This window comes from Cercospora kikuchii (genome assembly GCF_019650295.1).
Source record: "Cercospora kikuchii DNA, contig_00002, whole genome shotgun sequence".
NCBI lineage: Eukaryota > Fungi > Ascomycota > Dothideomycetes > Mycosphaerellales > Mycosphaerellaceae > Cercospora > Cercospora kikuchii.
This window is the reverse complement of record NW_025408583.1, coordinates 3,290,583-3,308,342: the sequence shown is the minus strand read 5'-3', so window position 1 is coordinate 3,308,342 and position 17,760 is coordinate 3,290,583. Positions and strand designations below refer to the sequence as shown.

At 53.4% G+C, this 17,760-nt stretch overlaps 5 protein-coding genes across 5 annotated transcripts; 1 reads left to right on the top strand and 4 right to left on the bottom strand.

Moving 5' to 3' along the window:
• Positions 1-476: 476 nt before the first annotated feature.
• On the bottom strand, positions 477-1,916 carry CKM354_000354100 (uncharacterized protein; the record flags this gene model as incomplete). The annotated part of the gene is made up of 2 exons (XM_044798741.1): positions 477-1,586; positions 1,638-1,916. The coding sequence occupies 2 exons, from the start codon at positions 1,914-1,916 to the stop codon at positions 477-479; spliced, it is 1,389 nt and encodes a 462-aa protein (XP_044654676.1).
• A 537-nt stretch (positions 1,917-2,453) lies between these two features.
• Positions 2,454-9,497, bottom strand: CKM354_000354000 (uncharacterized protein; the record flags this gene model as incomplete). Its single annotated transcript, XM_044798740.1, has 9 exons — positions 2,454-3,129; positions 3,185-4,497; positions 4,559-4,933; positions 4,987-7,658; positions 7,706-7,754; positions 7,812-7,963; positions 8,011-8,791; positions 8,850-9,153; positions 9,205-9,497. The coding sequence occupies 9 exons, from the start codon at positions 9,495-9,497 to the stop codon at positions 2,454-2,456; spliced, it is 6,615 nt and encodes a 2,204-aa protein (XP_044654675.1).
• Positions 9,498-10,343: 846 nt separating this feature from the next.
• Positions 10,344-13,088, top strand: CKM354_000353900 (uncharacterized protein; the record flags this gene model as incomplete). Its single annotated transcript, XM_044798739.1, has 3 exons — positions 10,344-10,589; positions 10,638-10,889; positions 10,971-13,088. The coding sequence occupies 3 exons, from the start codon at positions 10,344-10,346 to the stop codon at positions 13,086-13,088; spliced, it is 2,616 nt and encodes an 871-aa protein (XP_044654674.1).
• Positions 13,089-13,663: 575 nt separating this feature from the next.
• CKM354_000353800 (uncharacterized protein) lies at positions 13,664-15,310 on the bottom strand (the record flags this gene model as incomplete). The annotated part of the gene is made up of 2 exons (XM_044798738.1): positions 13,664-15,121; positions 15,179-15,310. The coding sequence occupies 2 exons, from the start codon at positions 15,308-15,310 to the stop codon at positions 13,664-13,666; spliced, it is 1,590 nt and encodes a 529-aa protein (XP_044654673.1).
• A 623-nt stretch (positions 15,311-15,933) lies between these two features.
• CKM354_000353700 (uncharacterized protein) lies at positions 15,934-17,337 on the bottom strand (the record flags this gene model as incomplete). Its single annotated transcript, XM_044798737.1, has 2 exons — positions 15,934-16,591; positions 16,736-17,337. 2 exons carry the CDS (start codon positions 17,335-17,337, stop codon positions 15,934-15,936), a joined length of 1,260 nt encoding a protein of 419 aa, XP_044654672.1.
• Positions 17,338-17,760: the final 423 nt, after the last annotated feature.

The window sequence follows — 17,760 nt, the reverse complement described above, 5'->3', positions numbered from 1 at the left end:
AGCAGTCACGAGCTTTGACTCTTTCGCATGTGCCCTTGCCTGCGGTACATGATATGCATCTATCACAAGTCTGTAGTCACTACGTGTTACATCCAGTTGAATGAGCGATGGAGTTCGTTCGCAGTCATCTTGTCAAATGTTGTCCTCGACTTCCCCGGCGTACCGTAGGAAAGCAAAATAGACACTAGGATCAACGTTGTGGACTGCTCTGCTATAGACATCCGAGTGCTCCTTCTATTTTCGTATCTCCGCCTGGTTTAGCGTAGCTGAGGCCGTATGTCTTAATAATCGAAGCAGGCACCGTATCCAAATAAATGATCACGAGTGTGCATGCTTTCGGCTTTCCTAGCTGCTGTCAATGACCAGCCGATTGACACAGATGGGCTTACAAGACCAAATGAAAATTGAGAAGCTTCCGATCAATTGGAGAAAACACGTTAGACGGCTACACAAACGCTAATTATCTGCACAACATTTTAATGACCATTGACACCATTAGTACCATTCGCATGGCCGTTGACACCATTAGCCTGAGCAGGAAGCTCAACGCCATCAAGGGTGACCTCGATGAGCGACAACTCGCCTTGCTCTGGATGAATGACTCTCTGCAGCCGCAGCTTGGGAGTCACTGAAGCAAAGATAGCTTCGAACGCACTCTGTGTTCGTTCACGGCCATTGAGGTTCATCAACATCAGCAGATCACGATCATGCATTCTTCGCTCGGTCTCTCTGCCAACCTGTCCGGCTTCAGGAACGACCACTTCGTTCAAAATGATGCGGTCTTGTGGCCTCAAGCCAGTTGCAAGCTGTTGCACGATCTTGGTGGCATACTTGTCACTCCAGTCATGCAGGATAAATCGAGCAAAGTAGACGATTCCTTCGCCGTCTTTCACTTCGTGAGCAGGTTGCGCAGTCATGAAATCATGAGCCTTAAAGTCCACTCTCGGACGCAAGTGCTCAGGGCAATTCTTCGCTCCCACTTGGACAGTCTCGGGCAGATCTTGGACTTGGAATCGCAAGCTTGGGTACTTTTCCGCGAGCGCCATGGCGACATGGCCGGGACCTCCACCAACATCCACAACCAGGTGACCTGCGCCCTCTGCGAGGAGGTGCCAAGGGTATCCGCCATCGACTGCATGGCGGAAGTCGTACGCACCACCAGCTGCGATACCACGCATAGCTCTTGCGAACATCTCGTGGTCCTTCTTTCCATCAGGCTCACGAAAGCGCTGGAATTGTGCGATCTTTCGTCCGATCGAAAGACCGTACCCAGCCTCATCTGCTTCCATGCTCACGCCATACTGCTCCACAGCCTTAGGGATAGCTGCACCAGCTGGGTAGGCAATCACCGCAGAGAGATACATCCAGGCCTCGAGATCGGGATCGGTAACCAGTAGTGATGAAGTGGCATTGTGAGTAACGTAACCGCCAGGGATCGTCTCGAAAAGGCCAAAAGAAGCACAATGTTGTATCGTACGCTCAACGAGAGCTGTTGTCACCCCATCTCCGACTGCTTCGGCAATCTTGCTGTATGTTGTGGAGCCATGTAGTGGGATGTGATTCGCAAATTTGTATTTGAAGATAACCTGCAAAGATATTAATTGAGATGAAATCGTAAATCCTTCGGCTAGACTGACCTGCATCGACGCCGTAGCGCAGTGCTCGAAAGACAGAGCTAGGAGTGTGTCGCGAGGTCCACGGACCAGGCGAATGAGCTGCTCGGCAGCCTCTACAATTGCGCTTCTCGCATCATAATACGGCTTGTTGGCTGAGTTGAGAGCCACCGATGGAGCTGGAGCATCAAACGATGGCTGCGGAAGGTTCTTCTGGTCTAGAAACTTGTGAAGTTTTGAGGAGGCTGAGACCAGCTCTGCCGTTAGCTCAAAGAGATTGTCTGCTTCAATTCGGTTGACCATTTTGATTGATGAGAGATTTGCAAATTGAAATCGTGAAGTGGAATGATGATGCTATGAGCTGGATATGATATGGCCTCGCGAGCCAGTGTTGCAAACGCGAGCACTAATGGTGATACCGAGTCGGCATTGTGCCCGCTTACGGTGCTTCGTCGCATACCGCAAGACAATCACCGAGAGAGATGTGCTGTTTCGTGAACGCGGCGAAGGGAGACCACGAGGTGTAAGAGCGACGTTCACCGAGCTGGGATCGGTGAACGCTGTTGCCGAGACCGACCATCGCCAATGCTTCTGGAGAACACCAGCCTGCAAGAACAAGCACGGTGTCTGGAAGAAATGGCTCGGAACTCCATAAGCTGATGGAGTCAAAGGTGTGTTGATGTAGAGACCACGCAAAGGAACTCCGAGAAGCTACATGTGAATGCCAAGCCAAGTGTCTCCACATCCGGCAGCGACTGGAGGTTGAGTTACCGAAGGTACATTCAAAAGAACATTCAAAATTTCATTACAATTGAACTCCAACGCCTAAATCTAGCGCTATCATGATGAGACAATTCCCAACCCGTCTCGCATGTGCTCAACAAGCATCTGTGCACCATGATCGCGCATCATGCTGAAGTGATGCTCGCTCTCCACAACTCTCGCGTCAACATCAGTGCCAGGAAACAAACTCGCCCATTCTGTGGCTCCAAAATCTTTCCGCTTCTCAGTCAAGAACTTCATGCCTTCAGTGTCTTCATCGGTATCGCCTGCAGATGGCGGTATGTGGGCATAGCGAACGCCATCAAATGCACATTCGCCGGCCCAGATGACCATCACTTTCGTCTTGTTGCCAAGCTTCATAGGCGGAGCGTGGTAGTCGTGTAGCAGCTCAATGGACGCTCTGAAGTGAGGCATCAGCCACTCAGGTGTCTTGTTGGGACCTCCACTGCCTCGGGACAGCTCCGTTCCAAAGAGTCCGACGTTCGTGCAGTGATCGAAGAATCGTGTCGGAAGACGATCCAGGCCTTTGGTTGGCGAAGGCGAGTCGATGAGGAGGAGTGTCGAAACCTCCTCGCCAGCGGCGATGAGTTCTTGGGCAACGGCATAGGCCAAGATACCACCAGCAGACCAGCCGCCCAGATGATATGGACCTTGCGCTTGACGGCCTCGAATGCCTTCTACATAAGATGCAATAACATCTGGTAAGGTATGATCCGCAAACTTGTGCGGTGTCCTACAGGAGTGTTGTGTTAGTTCCTGTTACTTTGACCTCTGTAGAGACAACTTACTTCATGAAAGGCGAATTGAAGGCGACTACGCCGATATCTGGAGAGAGCCGTGGTAGAGACAAGTAAGAAGTTGCGGCGCCGGCCCCGTCTGGAAACAAGAAAAGAATCTCTTTTGACCGCTTCTGTGAGCCTTGCAGATACATCGACCATGCAGGCGGGATTCGTCCTTTGGGCGGGGATGGTATCCTCTTCTGCGCCGGGGGAGAATCGAACACCTCGTCCAGATCAGTCATCGGCGTCTCGCCGTCGAACTCGGAGGAGGGCGGAGATGACGCGCTGGAATCGGTCAGAGGTGGCGTCGCATCACCAGCGCCAGGCTTGGTCGTCGTCGAGTCGAAGCTTTCCGTTGACCCAGAGAACCTCTTGCGAAGGTCAAATATAGTTTGGCATTCTTCGAATAGTGCTCGGTCCGGGAAGTCGATGTCCAATTCATCCCGCAGGCGACTGGTGATCACAAGACTCATGAGGCTGTCAACGCCCACGTCGGCGAAACTTGTGTCATCGGTCAACTCCTCATCAGTAAGCCCACTCTCTTCAGACAGAATCTTGAGGGCATCGCGCCAGACAGTGCCGATCTCATTAGGGCTGGGATCAGTAAGCTCTTCCAATGAGGTGAGCGCTTCCTCCTTGACAATTTCCACGGCAGTGGCAACGGCGACTGCTACTGGGGGGCTGAGCCTGGTCAAGAACTCCTTGAGTCCACCGATAGATCCAATCTCCATGAACTGCGCGGATTCGAACTCGATGCCCAGCTGGTCCCGCATGCGACTGCTGATTACCAAGGAGAGCAGACTGTCAAGACCAGCATCAGTGAAGTCGATATCATCCTTGAGCTCATCGATTGGCATCCCGATCTCCTCGCTAACAATCTCGAGGGCCGGGGCTATCAGTGCCGACACACTTGGTGTCTTGATGGTCTTGTTTTGCGGAGTCACTTGGGTCGCTGGTGGAGGAATCGAAGCATTCTTACGCTGGATTGCTGGCCTTGTGGGCGCAATAGGCGCGCTGGCTTTCTTTTCGACTGGCGGGCCAGAAGTTTTCTTCTCTGTCGGAGGGCCGGAAGCTTTCTTGTTGGCAGCTGTAACAATGTAATGCATAAGTCGCTTGGGCACGCCCTGCAACGCCACTCCCCCGACAATGCCGATCAATGCTTGCTTGTCGTCGAAGATCAAGACATCGCCGGTCCACAATTTGTCTTTGCCTTGGGCCATCTTCACATGAGTGTAGTAAGTCATTGCTGGATCCAGAGCGGCGAAGAAGCGCATGGAACCCCAGCCGTGATTGACAAAGACTTCTTTCTCAAGATCCACACCCTAAGGAACAGAAAGAGTTAGCATCGCACTCTTCAATGTGCTGTCTACTATCGCTACTGACCTCGTTCGCGTTCATGACGAATCCGCCAAGTTGCGACAACGCGTCGAGATAAGCCGGGCTAGAGTGGAATTTGCCCTCGTTTGGAATGCCCTTGAATGATACTTTGCCCGAGGCTTCCATGGCGTCGTTGTCGAGTGTGATCGCGCAGAGACCGCGGTACTTCTCGTCGAAGTCAGCTAATTGGCCGATCATCTTGTAAATCATGCCTTTGCTGAAGCGGTATGTGTTGTCATCCTGGCCAACTTGTGTTTTCAGAGCGGCCATTCTGGCTTGGGCAGCTAGTGCAGCACTCTTGAGCGCGGTCTTCTCCTTCTCGAGACTGCCGAACCGGATCTTGCAATTAGCATGCTGCTCGACTACGCTACTGCCGTCCTCCTAGTCAAAATTAGCATGGAATCCATAATGAGCTGATGACCCTCACGACTGACCTTGATACTAGAGAACGTGCATGACGCTACCTGGGCCTTGGGGTCAAACTTGGCATACGTGCGAAGGAGTTGCACTCTGCCCGTGTTGTTAGCCACTAGTGCGCTTTGGATGTTCATCTCTGCTACTTCGACGGATGTCTGTGCAACCTCGCCTGGCTTGATGACCTGTCGAATATACTCGCCGAGTGTCAGAGCGATATCCGCGTACACGGAAGGTGTGCACAGTGGAACACCGTAAACCTGATGCCCCTGAACCATGGGATGCAGGTCCTCTCGACTGAGGTCTGCGTCCACGACAAGCTCGCCGTCGCTGTTGGCGGTGATCGTGTTGGTTATGACCTTGTGTATCGACGAAGAGAGTTCCAAATTTGACGCGGCAACAACCACGGCTGGATCGCCCTTCCTCAGAGACCAGTCGTTGACATATTGTAGCCAGTAGTTTTTCAAGGTCCAGCCATAAGCCGGGAGCTCAAGGACTTTCTGAGCTCCAGGGAAGTCTTCGTGATAGCGCGACCACTCGACACTGGCACCTGCAAGATAGAACTTAGCTAGCGCTTGCGTCATGAGCTGCCATGTGTCTTTGTCTTTATTGATGGACGCAAAGGTCTGCATGGTTGTGCCCACAGCTTCCTTCACGAACTGTGTGACGACTGGGCCAGGGCCAATCTCGAGGCCAATAATATTCTTGTCAAGTAAGCCTTCTTCGACTGCACTTTGGAGAGCATCGACCATGTTGACAGAACTGCGGCAGTGATGGGTGAAGTACTCTGGTTGGAAGTCCTTGGCAGACCTGATCACTTTGCCATATGCGGGGGAGATGACAGGAATTTGGGGATCCTGGATGGAGCATGCCGCAGCGACCTGCAAGAGCTCGGGCAGAATCGGATCGACTTGGCCAGTGTGGAATGCCATCGGGGTGTCCAAGTACTGGCATCGAATCTTCTTAGCCTCAAGCGCGGCTTTCGCCACCTGGATCTGATCGACGGTGCCTCCAAGAACGTTTCGCTGTTCGCCATTGCGGCAAGAGAACTCGTACGCTTCTCCCGGCGGCCCATCGATCGCTGCCACAATAGCTTCTTCTTTCGCTCGGACAGCCAGCATCGCATGGGTGCCTTGCGAGAGATGTTTCTCCATCAGCTGTGCTCGCCGGCCCACCAGATAGAGCGTATCAGATTGCGAGAGCACTCCAGCAGCGTGGAGTGCAGCATACTCACCCAAGCTGTGGCCGACTACCGCTTTCGCTTGTACGCCGAGGGACTTCCACAGTCTGTACAAGGCCATCTGAAGAGAGACATGTGTGAGCTGCTGCACAGTTGGTGAAGCTGTGGAGAACGATTTGTCGTCTTCGAACATAGCCTTGATCGAGGGTAGGCTCATCCGCTCGCAGATCTGATCGTAACGAGCAATGTCTGAACGAAATGAGGCAAAACGTTGGTAGAGATCTACACCCATACCTGCGAACGCCGAGCCTTGGCCAGTGAAAGCAAAGACAAAGCTAGGTCCATTGGGCGGGTGAGGGATACTTCTCTCGCCGGACACCCGGCGGTCAAGCTGTTCTTGAAGCGACGAACGGATTTGCAGCAGATCAGTGCCGCTAGCTACGGCTCTGTGTCTATGGTGCACTCTTCGTGCAGTTGTCGTGTAAGACAGTTGAGGCAAGGTGGCGATGCTGTCTCCAGAGTGCTTGTCGATCCAGGTTATCATGTTCGTGAGGTTGTTCACCATTGAATCAGGTGTTTTGGCAGAGAGTGCAACGAGGTGATGTTCTCTAGGGTCGACTTCTTGAGAGTCCTCGGGCTCGGGCGCATCCTCAAGCACAAGGCACGTGTTACCTCCAGCGGCCGAGAAGTTATTGAGCAGAACACGACGCTTGCCATTCTTTGGCCGAGGCCAAGGTACCTCAGTGCGCGCTATGTGTGTATTTCGTGCAGCTAGGTCTGGTAGCCGGTGATTCAGCTTCGTTTTGATGCCCACATGAGGAGGGATCTTGGAATGCTTGAGCATAAGCAAGATCTTGGCCAGACTGCTGACCCCAGCTGCGGACTCAGCATGACCCACATTGGACTTAACTGCGCCAATGTAGAGAGGTGTTGTTCGCACAGCAGAGCCGGATCGGTTCAAAGGCGCTAGGGTCTCCACGACGGACGTTGTTTCACCACTGTCTCCAGCCTGGGTGCCAGTACCATGCATCTCGCACACACTAATGTCGTTCGCGGTAAGACCTGTCTCCGTGAGAACTTGCTGGAACAAGTCTTGCTGCGCTCCGGCATGAGGCCTAGTGATAGAAGCGGCCTCGGCTGAGTGATTAGTGGCAATTCCCAGAATTGAAGCCTGAATTGGATCTTTGTCCGCTTGCGCGTCTGGCAGCCGTTTGAGAATGAGGGTCACCACTGCCTCACCTCTGCAATAGCCATCGGCTTCGTCGTCGAACGTCTTACAGTTTCCAGACCTTGACAAGAAGTGACCCGCGTCGAGTCCCGCCGTCATGTCTGGATTCGTGAGGACGTTGGTCCCACCTACGATGGCTGTATCGACTTCGCCTCGCCAAAGTGCGTTGCACGCCATGTGCAATGCTGCCAAACTGGAGCTGCAGGCTGTATCGATCGTGTAAGATGGGCCACTAAACTTGTGGAAGTAGTTCACTCTTCCTGGGATGAATGCGCGATTGCCACCTGAAGCAATCAGAAAAATGCTTGCGGAAGTGTCGCAGAGTACTAACCGGGAATGAAGTATGTATCAACGTTTTGAGCGCTGTTGGTCTCCATCCACTATAGCAATGGATTAGTGCTGGCTCAGGAGCTGCCCACAGGAGAAACGACACTCACATCGTTGCTGGTTGCGCCGTACCATACTCCAACTCGGTTCTTTTGAGTTGACGATGTTCTGTTCGGGACAATGCCGGCTTGCTCGAGGGCTTCGGTGGCAGTCAAGAGCGCGAGACGCTGTGCTGGATCAACCTGCGGCGCTTCACGCGGACCTGGATTATCGTCAGCTTGAGCCATTCGTATGTGACGATCCTCGTACTCATGTTAAAATAGGCGGCATCAAATTCACCGGCTTCGTGGAGCCAGCAACCAAAACCTGTGCCAGATACATTCTTGGCCTTGGGATCTTCGGAAACATGAGTGGCTGCGTTCCAACGGGTCGGAGGGACAAGTTCGTGCGTATCGACGCCATTGATAAGTACGTCCCAAAAGTGGTCCATGGATGAAGATTGTGGGAAACGACCAGAGGCAGCAAGGATAGCAATGGGGGCCTTTGCCATGGGCTGCTGTTCCGCTCCTGTAGCAGACGGGATAGATGATGTTGATGTCAGCTCGCGCGTGGGTGCCTTCGCGCGTGGCAAGTGGCTGTTCACTTGTGGGCCCAGCTTGTCGCTGAACGACAGAGCGATGGGCGACGGAAGCACCGAGTCTTTGCCAAGATCTCGCGCATGACTGGCAATGCTCACTGCCATGCGGGCGAGGGCAATGGGGCGGATCAAGCAGTCTCGCACGGCCTCACTCATGGCGGCCGGGAAGCTTGCACCACGCGACACCGCCTCATCGCGGGAGAAGCTGATGATGGGGATTTGCACTGTCGGCCATGCCTCGCTGGGAGGCAGACAGTCCGTGACATGCTGCACATCTGCCGCAGTGAAGAGGTGAGGTGCGTGATACGGAGCGGTAATGGGAAGTCGCGTGGTTGTCAGCGGTCGGAGAAGTGTGCTGAGGAACGCGTCGAGGATGACGGGTGGCGCCGACACGGAAGATTGGCCCGGCCCGACCGCTGCCGAGAGATACGGAACGGACACGGATGCAAGAGCCTATCTTGGTCAACAACACAACCCACTATCGACACAGCGGAAACGGAGCATCACTCACATGCTCGGCCGTGTATGCTGAAATTCGATCCTGAAGGTCTTGGGGACTGACACCGCCCACCGCCGACGTCCAAGAAGCATAACGGCCATTCGCACCTCTCCTAGCATCGGCGAGGCAGCGGCCAATTTCCCAGGCTCGAGCACCCAATCGCGCGGCCACGGCAACAGTGTGCAATGCGAGCGGCACCAAAGCGGTCACACTCGAAGCAGAGCCGACAGCGACGGCGGTCAGCGCTCCGGTGCAGACGCCAGTAATGCAACTATCGTTGGCTGTGGGGTAGGCTTTCTGTCCGCTGCTGTGTTGTCTATGCGCGCATTAGCTGTGCTCAGCAGAACCATGAACTGTGCTGCCATACCGGATGAAAAGCCCCAGCTGGGTGATGCATGTCAATGCCTGCGACACTGCTGGATTCAAGGTGCCAGCTCGGTAGCGTGGCACAAGTTCAGCGAGCGTGGCGAATCGTGGAGTCTCTTCTTGTTGCTCGCTGCTTAGCCTGGTCAACTCTGCCTTCACAACGGCCGTTGCCCGTTCGAGGAAGTCGACGACTATGGCATCGTCGCGGACTCTTAAAAGCTGTGAGACGGCCTCGCTGCAGTCATAGGTCTGATCCCCGAACGCCACCACTCGCATCTGCGCTCCATCTTCCATAGTGTGAGATGTCAAAAAGAGTGACAATGTGTTGAAGCGATCAAGGGAGTTATGTTGAAGAACGGAAGTGCAGATGGGATGGCAGAGATACAGCTGGACACGAGCTCGTGACAGTGTATGCGCATCTATATCCCCATGCTAACCGTAGGTCGAGTCAATCGCCGGTCGCTATGGCATGCATAGCTTACGCGCGCCATTTTAAGCCTAAGAAAGTAGCCGTTCGACACACTCGGCGTTTGTTCCTCGTACGTTGAGTCGTCAGAGATTCTCAGAGGAGCGGATTCGATGCCCTCATGACTTCAAGCTCAGGTTCTGTGAGTAAATGCTCTCTACCGCTAGATGACTCTGTTACAGCGTCTCCCTTTCCTAGCCACCAGATGCACACAGAGTGGCAGCAATTGCTTTGTCACCATTGAAGCTGATGATCGTCGATACGAACGGCCGTGATACCCAGAGTGTCAGTATGCGAGACAGCTCCTAGCGCAAGAGGCCCGGCGACTTAGCCTGCACACGATGATTGAGACCTCGAGACAGGCCATGCCCAGTCTTCACGTGCGACAGGCAATCAACATGTTCGCCACATGGAAGCGCGCGAGCATGGAACAGCACATGTCCTATGCACGGTCACGTGACATATCACCAAAGGACGGGGACTTTGCGTACAAGCGGCCCGGGAAACACAACATAGGGAAACAGCACGCTCAATTTGGTTTGCGGCGACTGCGCAAGGCCAAGTTGCCCCCCTGCTACGAATGTCTGTTACTTGAGCTCCGTCGCCGGTTCTTATGATCGAAACGTCCTGGTCTCAATGCTAACATCTACTGTAATCGCACACATTTGTCACACATGATGCAGTTCCAACGCGATCTTGAGGCGTCCTTGGAGGCCGTATCGGCCAACACCCAGGAGCTGCTCAAATCCCTCAAGAGTCGCAAGGATGGTCAAGACCTCAACGCGTCGTTGCCGAAGGATCCTCTAGACAACTGCGATGCTCCAACTCAAGCTGCTCGTGCGCAGCTGGCAGAGGCAGCGACGAGAATCTTGCAGTTGTCGATCCGACCTCAAGAGTATCTGGAGCATCTACAAAACGGCGTAAGTTCGATTAGTCGCGCCAAGGTGTCTTGATCTAAGCTGTATCAGTATCAACATTTAACCTGTTTCCGCTGGCTGGTGGAACTCAACATACTGGACCACCTTCCACATAGCGGATCGATCAGCTACACAGATCTTGCGAGCAAAGCCAGCGTGCCGCCTATGCAATTGAGAAGCATCTGTCGCATGGCCATATGCAATGGCTTCCTGGAAGAGCCCGAAGCCAACCAAGTCCGCCACAGTCGCATTTCCGCCTTGTTCGCTCGCGATGAAAGCTATTTAGGTTGGGCTAGATGGATGGTGAGTGGCATCCCTTCCCCCTTACAGAAGGATTCAAACAGAGACGGCATTGTTCAGATCATGCTGACCTCGGTCTCACAGGTCAACTACTCTGTACCAGCTGCATACAAGCTTAGCGACGCCACGCGATCGTGGGGCGAGACTGTCGCCAAAGATCAGACCGCGTTCAATCTGGGAATGGATGTGAAGGTCCCATTCTTTGACCATCTCCGCCAGACGCCCGCAATGAAGGATGCCTTTGCAGCTTATATGCGTAATGTGACTTCAAACGCAACTTGGGGCCTTCAGCACGCAGTCGCCGGCTTCGATTGGGCTTCCCTTCCGCAGGGCGCAAAAGTCGTCGATGTCGGTGGCTCTCTTGGGCATGGCAGCATTGCCATTGCCAAGGAGCACACTCACCTTCACTTTATCGTCCAAGATCTGCCAGAGACAGTTGCTGGTGCTAGGAAGGAAATGGCCCAGAATAACAAGATTGACGCTTCTGTGAAGGCTAGAATCACCTACCAAGAGCATGATTTTTTCACCGAGAATCCCGTCAAGGACGCCGATGTTTACTTTCTTCGCATGATCTGTCACGACTGGCCCGACAACGAAGCCAAGGTCATCCTCTCACATATTCGCGCAGCACTGAAACCTGGTGCGCAAATAGTCATCATGGACACCATCCTTCCCCAGCCCGGTACAATTAGCGTCTTGCAGGAACAACAACTACGCATTCGGGATCTGACAATGATGGAAGTCTTCAATGCCAAGGAGCGTGAATTGGAGGACTGGAGCTCATTGATGCAATCTGCCGGTCTCGAGATTACTCACGTGAACCAGCCGCTCAACAGTGTGATGGGTCTGCTCACAGTCCGCTCAGCCGGCCAGACTGCCCTCTCTGGAACGAATATGCTCACGCCAGAGTTGGTGGCGGCAGTCTCCGCAAGCACTGGCTCTGCTGGTTCGAGGCCAGTCCTCATTGCGGGCGCCGGTATTGCTGGGCTCTGTCTTGCACAGGCTCTCAAGAAGGCCGGTATCGACTTTCGCGTTTTCGAGAGGGACTCCCATATCGATGCTCGGCCACAAGGGTACCGACTCAAATTCGAAGCAGACGCCGCACAGTCTCTCAAGAACATTCTGCCTGACGATGTTTATGAGGCTTTCGAGCTATCAAATGCCGTTACCGCCGTAGGCGAGACAGACTTCAATCCCTTCAATGGCAACATCATCCACAGCCGCACCGGTGGCGGCCTGTCTGGCAAGCAGGGACTATATGCCACATTCACTGTTGATCGCAAAGCATTCAGAACTCAGCTCATGACCGGGATCGAGGACAAGATCTCGTTCGGGAAGGAGATCGCATACTACAAGACTGATGCCTCCACATCAACAGTCACCGCGGAATTCAAGGATGGCACCCATTTCACCGGAAGCTTCCTGGCCGGTACTGATGGCTTACACTCTGTCGTGCGCAAGACATGTGTACCAAATCATCGTATCGTGGATACTGGAGCTGCCTGCATTTACGGCAAGACCGTAATGACCCCAGAGTTCCTCGCGCGATTCCCGGAGAAAGGCCTGAGATTCATGACTGTGGTCAGCGACATCGCACCTATGCTACAATCATGTCTCATCGGCGACAGCCCAGTCACTTTACTACTGGAGCCTATCCGATTCAGCGAAGCCTCGCGCGCCCGCTACCCAGAACTGCCTCCAGACTATGTCTACTGGGCACTCATCGGCCCCAAGGAACGCTTCGGATCGCAAGAAGTGACTTCCATGAAAAACTTCGTCTCACTGGAACAAGCGGCAGAACAGGCTGCCAAGCTCAGTCTCGCAGTCACCGAGGAATGGCATCCAAGCCTTCGTGCGTTGTTCGAGCTCCAAGACACGAAGCAAGCATCGCTCATTCGCGTTGCATCAACAATCCCCGATATCCCATCTTGGGAGTCTCACTCCAATGTTACCGTCCTTGGCGATAGCATTCATCCAATGAGTCCTTGTGGTGGAGTCGGAGCGAACACCGCAATAGTCGACGCCGACGCCTTGGCTAAAGTGCTTGTTGAGCATGGGACGAAGCCACCGGTGAATGCAATCGCCGAATTTGAGTCCGCGATGAGGACGAGAGCGAAGAGAAACATTTGGAGGAGTGAGGTCGGTAGCAAGAGAATGTTTGGTCAGAAGAATTTGGTGGATTGTTCAGAGTTCGTGTTTTGATGATTATGGCTCAGCAAATAGTGTTTCGGGTATGAAGTGTACAACGATCATTAACCGTGGCTACCTCTGAATGCAACTACCTCTGAGTGCAACCGCAGGTCGCTAGGCCAATCATTAAAGCTTTTCATGGATCGAGAGCCAGTCTGGTTAGGCACTTGCACTCAAAGGTCGTTGCATTCAGAGGTAGCCACGGTTAGCGATGCCGCGAACATACATGGACTCGGCGATCACTATTTTGCGAACGGTATTATCGTCGGTATACGAGCTCTCGGATTTTATGGACCGAAGCCCATGTCCAGCATAGCATGTCAGCTTGCCCTAGACGCGCTTATCAAAACCGAGACAACAGTACAGTGAGACGGAGTCCTGCCCGTTCTTGATTACTGAACAGAATGGCGGCGAGTGCTTCTGGGATCAATTGTTGGAACAAGGCGAACACATGTCTCGCAAACCATGGATTTCGTTCATACTAGTAACCTGAGAAGCAAATTCTGGCACACACTGTCCCTGAGGAAGATGTTGTAAGTCATCATCACTAATTTTCCCGAACCCTTCCGCACCGCTCACATTCCGTCTCAAATCTGCGGTAACTTGAAGCCACCCGGCACCTGCTTCTGGAAAACCTGTAGCGGATCATACTTCTTGCTCGTAGCAACCAGTTCCTCAATCGTGCTCTTGCTTCTGTAATCAAAGGGGCTCTGCCAGCTGTCTGCATAGGTAGGTTGGATGAAATGCCTGTAGATACCCAACTCTTTGGCCTTGGCATTGGCAGCGTGGAACAAGTCTTGGACACTCTTGGTGATAGCATCGTCGAATTGAGCCTCGGACTCATCGTAGCTGACAGCCCAGTGTACAAAGACAACATTGCCTTCAGTCTGGATTGGGCCCAAGGAGTCAACTGCTCCGTTTCGTTCCAGCTGAACAGCTGGTGCGGGTTGGTAGTTGAGGATAAGCTTGAAACCTGCCAGTTTCACGTATTGTTGCATGGCATCGTTGGCCATTTGGAAGAATGTCTCCATGAAGTCTGCATCTGGAGCGAAGCTGATGCAGGCGAATTGCCAGCGCTGAGGGTATAAAGTGTTTGCTGCGTACTCGCGAGAGAAGGAGGTGACGTTGTCTACTCGAAGACTGTCTTCTGGCGCGCCGGGGAAGATTGGAGTTCGCTTAGTCTGGAGGAACGGCTTGAATACTTCTGGCTCGGCCACGGGAGGATCGCTCTTGGTGTACTGAATGCTATTACCAATGAACCAATGTCCTCCGGTCATGTTCGCGAGGACCAGAGTATTGATATAGTGTGCATAAGGATCGTAAGGATGCGCTGAGGCAAGTTTTGCATGATTCTTGAAGTGTTCTTGGCGAGTGTCGATGGAGTGGAATGTCTGTCCACCCCAGAACGCACCTTGCTCAAAAGTCTTCAACGTAACAGCGGTGACGATGCCAAAGTTGTTGATTCCACCTCGCAACGCTTTCCAGAGATCGGCATTCTCGTTCGCGTTGGCATTGACGATATCGCCGGTGGCGAGAACGACTTCCCAGTTCTCTACCATGTCGCAAATATATCCATATCGAGGCGAGAAATATGAGACTCCACAGCTCGTTGATGCTCCTCCGACACCAATACCGGCGACTTTGGTTCCAAGTGTGCTTCGATTGTGAGCATCGAGAACTTCGTATACCAGATCCCATGTCGTACTGGGCGACACTGTGATCGTCTCGTAGTCTGGCGAGATGCCCGCGGATGGCATGTGCAGGAGATCGAGCACAATCCCGTTGTCGGTGCTCGCAGCTCCCTTGAATGGTGTATGGCCACCACCTCGGACGCCGAATTGGCATTGCCCCTCCCATTTGTGTGCGCCGAGAGACAGTGTGCGCACTGCCTTCGAGACATCTTCTGCTGATCGTGGAAGTGCTATGCAACTGGGATGGAGGTCGCTATTCTTCAAGCTGAAGTATGAGCCCATCGATTGAGAGTAGGCCGCATCATATGGGAACACCACGGAATTCTTGCCCAGGCTTTTTGTCAAGGCATCGCACTATTTCTTCGCGTCAGTGTCTGATCTTTGCATCGGTCAAGAACAATGGGTACTGACACAAGATTTTGACGCCGCCACAGAAGCCCATGCACTGCTGTCTGACCCATGTTGATATGAGCCTAAACCACTGGCGATACTGGATATCGTAGGAACATTGGAGAGGACCTGCTGTAAATTTAAACCCAACATGATGATGAATCAATTCGTGATGAAAGTATCCAGAGAACGAGTGGGCTGGAAAGGCAAGACACTGAATGTCATTGCAAGTATTTGCACATCAGCCAGCGCAATGCCCGCCATGCCTTCAAGCATTGTCACCACAATCGGCTACCTCAAGCTCGGTGTCGTGTGCTGATCCCCGGCCGCGTGAGGTCTGCGCGATTGGATTCGAGCACGTGACCGGCGATTGTGAAGTTTGCTCCACAAAGTCATCGCCGCCAGGTATTGTAGGACGAGTTCCGTGTCCCCGACACCTGTTGCAGCACGATCGTTTCTCTTCCCCATGCTAAGGAGCAGAGACCTGCGTGCATTGTCGGAGAAAGAAGGAGAAAATCCCCAGAGCTCACTTTCATGCAAAGCAGTCGCTTCGGACTCTCGGATAGATCTCTGCAGCATAAATTCGACCAGGGCTAAGCCGAAAGGCAGTGCAGACACTATCGCTTCGGGAAAAGTATTGTTGCCGGCAACTGGAACACGGTCGGGGAATGAAAAAGCTGCGTTGAATCATTGCGCGCAGTATCTGCCGTATGTAAGTCCTGTCTGCATATGTGGAAGTTCGCCTGCCTCCCAACGTGCTTCTTTAGCACATTGCATCAATCCAGCCCACCAAAGTCGTACTCAGGAAGCTCGATCTTTACTGTCTCGTTCCCGAAATTGAGCAAGCGCCAGATGCCTGTCCAGGAGATGATTTTATAGAAGGTGCGGAGAAGCCATATGCCCCAGTCTGACTGTGGCAAGATAAGTTTCGGAGCTTGACCTCCAAATGGAATTTCCTGGGACTCGCTGACAAACTTGTTGAGTATATCGTAATACGAGGCGAAAGCCCGTTCTAGATCGTCCGGACTTTTGGCCATCTCACCCGCAAGGACATAGGCGCCGATGATAGCAAGAGTTGTGCCTTGCCCTGTAAGCGGAGAAGGAGAGTAACCAGCATCCCCCACCAGAGCCGCCCGCCCACTATGCCACGAGTCCAATTTGATTTGCACTATGCGGGTGAAGTAGAAGTCGTCAGCGCTGTGCATGCCTTCAACGGCTCGTTTACCCAGTGGGCCCGTAAACTCTCGGAATCTTTTGTCCAAAAGAGCTTTTTGATCTTCTTGCGATCCAGTTCGTGCAACCTGTGCCAGCTCCTGGCTGTCGGACTGCGACATCAGGTAACATGATCTTTGAGTGCCCTTCTTATCAATGGGGCGGATAAGTATTCCGCGACCTTTGTTGGCATGTTGGAGTTTGCCGACTGGGGTATCGTACCTAATTCATCGTTAGATGATATGCGTCTCCGAGGCAGGTCTTTGCGACGCATTCGCGTCGTATCCACCCTCGCTACCACAGAGCTCGCTCCGCGGACAGAGTGATGGGGGAGGGAAAAGCCTTCTCGCGGCCGAGCTTACGTACTTTGGATCACCTGGAATGGAGAAGAACGCAACGTAGGTGTTGGTCGGGGACACAGAACGTCTGTTGATCTCCGGATCAAATGTAAGCTTGCGTATAGCTGATCCAAGCCCGTCTGCACCAATGATCGCAGTGAAGTCTTCTGGTTCGCCCGTGTCGGATAAAACGGCAGTGATTGACTTCTCATGCTGTTGAACTTCGTCGACCGTGCAGCCATATCGGAACGTGACATTTGGCAATGCTCCTGCGGCATCTACGAAGATTTTTGTCAAGTCCCGTCTCATGATCTCGATTTCTTGCGTGACGCTGGCCGTTCCTCCCTCGATAGGTGCAGTACCCAGCCGGGGAGCAACATCTTCGCCTTGATCGTCGACAACGGTCAGACCTGCTTCGCCGGTAGTGCTGTCTCGAATGCGTTGCTCCAATCCCATCTTCTTGATAATGTCGACAGCGCGTCCCGTGACGTCGACCCCTTGTCCGTAGGGCCGACTCATTGAGCGCTCTGTAACAACCACTTCGAAGCCGCCCTTGGCAAGCCAGAAAGCCGTCACGGCGCCAGCGGGCCCTCCGCCATTGACCAGGACTCTTCGGTTAGATGATGCCATGTCTGTAGAACTGGGATGCTGTTCACACTGCTTGGGTATGTCTGACAAGGTCTGCTCGCTGACCCATCCGCCTTTATGCCTTCTGCACACCGTGTGATCGCCCTCCACAATTGCCTGGTGTCCTGTTCTTCATGACGTCGACCGCGTTACATCATTTGCAACTCATCACCTCACGATGGAGCATCCGGGCCATACTGGGCGAACGAGGAGGCTCAACAGGCTGAGAACCAACTTTGCAGATCACCCGTACGGCCAGAAAGCGCCGGTCGGGCGCGCGAGATCGTGGCACCACCGGCAGCGACCAGGCAGAGCCGTGTCGAGGGCCAGACGACTGCCCAGGCTCCGTCCATCAAAGTTAAGGCCAGCCAGGCTGTTGCATCTCCACAAGCACCGGTCTCTGCGTGATCATCGGGGCTGCCGTCC